Source organism: Phoenix dactylifera, chromosome 18 (assembly GCF_051530095.1).
Source record: "Phoenix dactylifera cultivar Ajwa chromosome 18, Ajwa_hap1_PhDact_Kaust_v1.1, whole genome shotgun sequence".
NCBI classification, from domain to species: domain Eukaryota; kingdom Viridiplantae; phylum Streptophyta; class Magnoliopsida; order Arecales; family Arecaceae; genus Phoenix; species Phoenix dactylifera.
This window is the reverse complement of record NC_143207.1, coordinates 17685951-17691120: the sequence shown is the minus strand read 5'-3', so window position 1 is coordinate 17691120 and position 5170 is coordinate 17685951. Positions and strand designations below refer to the sequence as shown.

Below are 5170 nucleotides of genomic sequence, written 5' to 3'. Positions count from 1 at the left end.
TACACCCACCATCTCGTAATTCGAAGTCGTTTGGTCCAAAGCGCATTAGGCCTCGAACGAGCCATTCTTTAATGGTTGCATGCACGAGGACTCGGGGTATTTTAATTATATGACCAGACATACCGTTGAATTGCAAGGTTGGAAGTATTATATATCATACATTGCCATTGTCGCCATCTATTTTCAACAGTACTGGTCAAAGCACCCCATTTGACGACATGCCGAGTCCGTGCGCATGCTAGCAGGCCAATGGGAGAGCTGCTAACGTGCACCAGAGGATCTACCGTCAACTGAGAAGACCAGTCGGCTTCTCTCCTGCTGCTGACTCGGCCATCTGCGCGCCACGAATCGGCAGTTGATGGAAGCTTTGTCGCTTCCACTTCCAGATTACTCTTCCGTCTCTCTTCCATAAAATAATTAATTACTGGAACGGAGAGAAAGAGGAAGACAAGCAACGAAGACAGACATGTGAAATATATTATTATCAGCTGCATACGAAGCGAATAGAGAGAGAAGTTGACAGAGAGAGAGAGAGAGAGAGAGAGAGAGAGAGAGTAAAGGAATGCGCTTTGAAGGTGGTAAGTGCAATTAAGATGAATCACATCACCATCGTCATCGAATCCTGGATACAACTAAATGCATCATTCTACCCCTCGAAAAGTTTTTGAACCCTCAATACAAAAGAGGAGCCAGAGACTTGTGGGTGTTGAGATGTGTCCGCTCGCTAGCTGGACCATGGCTGGCCGCCTAGACTTGGCTATAGGATAGGCTTAGGAGTGCCTCGGAGAGGCGACTCCCGGTCTCCTCGCTGCCGCCTTCCTCGTCGCCGCCGCCGCCGCCGATTCCCACGTCCTCGTCCTCCTCCTCCTCGTCATCATCGTCATGCTCGGCGTTGTCAGATGGCGCGTGGGTCGAGGTGGTGGTGGAGGACGCTCCCCCGCCGTCAGACAGCGGTGGCGCCACCGCAGCAGCAGCCTCGGAGAAGGCGAGCTGCTCGCTGGCGCGGCGCATCCGGTCGACGACGCGCTTGGTGAGAGCGACAGGGCCGGGGCCGCGGCCGCCGATGGGCACGGGGTCCGTCAGCTGCCTGCCGTCGCGGGGCGGGGAGAAGATCACCGGCATGTACTCGTCGTTGTCGCACGCGAACTTGGAGTTCTTGAAGTGCTCCTTCAGCGCCTCCAAGCCCTTAATTTTGACCCCCACCACCCAAGAACAAAATTCCAAGTACAAAATTAGCTAAAAATTAGCAAACATAAATGAAGTGCTTCCTTTTCCAAATTTATTCTACCGTCGAGATGACAAAGCAAATGATTTTATTTTTATGTCATGATTATTAGAAATTACCTGCAAACGAGCGTAGGTGACCTGGCAAATCTTTCGGGAGTTGAAGACCTCCCATGGCTGCTTGTGAAAGGCTTTGTAGAGTCTGTACGCAGCCTCCGGAGATGTGAGATTCACGAAACCATATCCAACATTGCACTTGTTGCTGAATTACACCAAAGAAAGGAGACTCAAGACATCTTCTGAACCATGGAGAACCAAAGAATTCAAGCTATATTTTTCTTTTTCACCAAAGCTGCTATACCTTCTTTACTCAAAACTATATTAAAACAAACAAAAAAAAAAGCTATATTTTCTTCTCATTTTAGCTACTATTTTTTTAGAATTTTTGATCTAAAAGCTGCTTTTCCCGTTTCAGTTGTGATGCGAGTGAGAGTAAAAGAACAAGCTAGAAAGGGGATGTGATGGAGTTACTTTTTTTATGCATAATATATTATTATTATTATTGCTGATTAATTTTCAAAGTTCTTGTTTTCTTGTACCGTCATTCGAGTTCTGATGGGTCTTTTCGTTCCCCACTAGGGTTTATTTCTTCCTTCCCAAGTCCATAACCTCATTAGGGTTTGCTATTTGTTAGCTTATGCTTTCCCAATTTCCTCCTCCCTTCAAACTTCTCCTGGGCTCTTTGCTTTGCTTTGTGTTTGCTCGAGTTTGCTCGAGTAACGATCGCAGCGAGAGAGCCAAAAAGGAAAAAATCGTATCGGACTTTACATGCCAGCCCACTCCATTTCCATTTGGGTTATAACCAGCGTGTACGGCGAAGATACCAACCAGCCTTTCTTTGATCCAACCTCTCTTCCCTCCTCATTCTCCTTTCCTATTTTCGGTTAATTTCTCCAATCTGCCAGGCCTCATCGCAGCATTCTGCTACCTACCCTTCCTTTTTCTCCGATTTGGGTATAAACCTTTTGGTCTTCCATTCTTTTTATTTTCAAAACCCAAGCAACCCAAATTACAAAGAAACACACCACCTTTATGATCTAATTAACAAACAACCACTTACTTGAAATCGATGGGGAGATAGACGAAGTCGTAGGCGGAGTAGGGCTCATCCTCTTCACCCTCCTCTCCAATCTTCTCGTTGCAGTGAATGCAGTGGTTGTCCAACATATTCAGCAACAGCTTCTGACTGCATCCAATTTTAATCCATCGCCCAATTAAAATTCTCATATAAGATCAATAATTCATGACATCAAATATTTTTATTTATTAATGAGTAAAGAGAGAGAGAAAGAGAGAGAGGGGAAGGTTGGGGGGCAGGTAGGAGACCTGTACTTGTTGGGGATGTTTCTAATCATGACGGTGGTCCTCGAATCTCTACAAGAGGATGCGGATTCCTCCTCCGCCTCACCCGCTTCCTTGAACAGAAATCTCGCCTCCCCGCTGCCGTTCTTCCCATGATGACTCTTCCACCCCTTCCTGCTCGACTGCTGCTGCTTTGACGAGGATTGGTGGCTGCTGCTGCCGCCGCCGCCGCCTTTGTTCCTCCTCCCACTGCCGCTGCTACCGTCGCCGCCATTACTATTTCTGGCAGTGCTGGTGGTGGTGGTGGTGGTGCTCGTCCTCTTCGGCAACACCACTCCCTCCCCACTCCCTCCTCCACTTGGCGAGGACGATGAGGACGGCTGGGGAGCTCCTCCGCCACTGCCTTGAACCCATCTTGTCGTCCGCAGAAGCCTCGGAGGTAAGGGATAGTTCTGCTGACCGGAACTCCTCTTCGGGTAATTGCTGCTGCTATGAATGGGAGGTGTTAACATTAGTATATAGGAGTAGTTAGTATTTGATTGGAAGGAATTCGAGAAGGAAGACCATGATGAGACACCTTCTTGTCTGACTGCCTGGTCTGAAGAATTCGAGGACGAGTCTTCTTCCATGGATTTCCTTGCCGTTGAGCTCGGAGAGGGCATGAGAGGCGTCCCGAGTGTCGAAGAACTCCACCACCCTGTGGTGGGGTCTTGAGGCCATCTCCTTCACCTCTTTCACGGCTCCTGTAGACAGAATAACCATGAAGTTGAAATGGGTAACTACGGAACGGAGCCGAGACAAGGCCGAAGATTGCCAGAATTATGTAACGAACTCGAATTCCTTGTCAAGGGGAAAACTGAGATCCATTGTTTCTTTTCCCTTCTCTTTCAAAGAAAGAAAGAAAACAAAACGCTCTTCTTTCCTATAGATAAAAAAAAAGCAAGCTAGAAGAAAGAAAACATAATGAGACGAACCCCGACAGATACCATACCAAAGAAAGATTTGTCCCGCAGCCACCCAAATTAGGTCAAGATATGCGTACATAAAATCAAAAACGAAAAAAAAAAAAACAACAAAACACGGAGAAAGAATGCTTGGAAATAATACAAAGAGAAAAAAAGACAACCGATACGGCAAAAACCCTTGGAGCAACTCTAGAAGAGAAATTTAGAAGACAAGACGAGAGCAAAACATATGGATGTCATAAATTAACAGTTGTTATCAATTCCTGGATGCTATTATTGGTAGGTTGATGATGGTTTGGTACCGAAAGGCTGGAAGATTTCTCGGAGAGCAAGCGAAGAGACGCTTGGATCCAAATTGAAGACAACGATGGAACCATGGTTGGGGTCGTCGAAGGCCCTGGCCGCGAACTGGGCCCACACCGCCTGCCCGGCGATGAGCCCCCGCCACCCCATCGGGTGCATGACCACCATCCCGGCGCCGCCGGGGCCACCGGGCTCCGCCCAATTGCCGGCGAGCACGCCGTACTGCTGCCCGAGCAGGCTCTGCTGCCGCACGTGCTGCTCCCGGATCTCCGCCACCGCCGCCTGCGCGCCCCGCAGATCAAAGAAATGGACGGTCACGATCCCGTCGGCGGCCAGCGACCCCATCTCCACCGCCCGAACCCCGCCAAACTTCTCCATCTCCCCCCGCACCCCCGCCTCCCCGACGTGCCGCGGCACCATGCTCAGCACCACCGCCCTCGTGGCCGCCCCGTCCCCCGCCACCCACGCCGGGCTCACGTACTCCGCCGGCGCCGCCTGCGGGTACACCGGCACCGCCGGCGGAGGCGGTGGGGAGGGGTATGTGTAGTAAATTTGGGGCTGGGCGAGAGCAAACTGGCTCGCCGGGTAGAACTCCGCGGCCCCCGGATCTAGAATATTCCCCCGCATCTCCTCCATCTCTCCGTCCGCCACCACCACCTTCACCTGTGGAGCGAGCTCAGACAGCCAAAACAGAACGACCCCAAAAAAACCTCCCCCCAAAAAAACTCTCTCGCTGTCTACTCCTCGACGCTCTCGTACACGGCGAGAAGGGATCCTTCCGGGCGGTATCCGGTCGTCGGAGAACGGATCCTTCCGTGAAATGGCGAGGCTTTGCTTTTGAGAGAGAGAGAGAGAGAGAGAGAGAGAAAGAAGAACAAAGACGGGGGGAGTGGGGTTTTAATGCGGTGGCGCCGTGCCGGCGCACGTTATAAACCCTCCCCGCGAGCCGCGATGCAACGGTCCCGATCCCTCCATCTCTCCCTCTCTCCGGTATTATATAACGGAGTACGTAGCACACTGTTATCTGCTAAACATACTCCAGTTCCCTCATATTACACTCCCTGTGTCTCCCTATCTCTCTTTCCGCGGAATATTCTAGAAAGAGTTATGGGATGGATAAAGGTTGGTGTTTATTTATAATGACGATGAAAATTAGAATAAATCCAGGAAATTTTGAAGGGAGATCAAGGGGGCCCCCCACCGATTGCCATTGGTTTTTGGATTAATTTACGGGGATGCCCCTGGCTGCCGTCCGCCTCCTTTTTGATCGGAGAAAAGAGAAAGAAAGATATCTTCTCTTGCACCAAAATGGGGCA

At 50.1% G+C, this 5170-nt stretch overlaps 1 protein-coding gene across 3 annotated transcripts; it reads right to left on the bottom strand.

The window, feature by feature from the left end:
* Window positions 1–427: 427 nt before the first annotated feature.
* LOC103714490 (protein terminal ear1 homolog) lies at window positions 428–4809 on the bottom strand. Of its 3 annotated transcripts, none has more exons than XM_088714497.2 (6): window positions 3854–4809; window positions 3164–3329; window positions 2611–3075; window positions 2345–2470; window positions 1345–1486; window positions 428–1185 (listed from the first exon to the last, which is right to left on the bottom strand). In XM_088714497.2, the coding sequence occupies exons 1-6, from the start codon at window positions 4488–4490 to the stop codon at window positions 748–750; spliced, it is 1974 nt and encodes a 657-aa protein (XP_088570623.2). In that variant the 5' UTR covers window positions 4491–4809; the 3' UTR covers window positions 428–747. The 3 variants fall into 3 exon arrangements, with proteins under 3 accessions (XP_088570623.2, XP_088570624.2, XP_038987996.3); XM_088714498.2 differs by having other exon boundaries at window positions 2611–3069; XM_039132068.3 differs by having other exon boundaries at window positions 430–1185; window positions 2611–3072; window positions 3854–4807.
* Window positions 4810–5170: the final 361 nt, after the last annotated feature.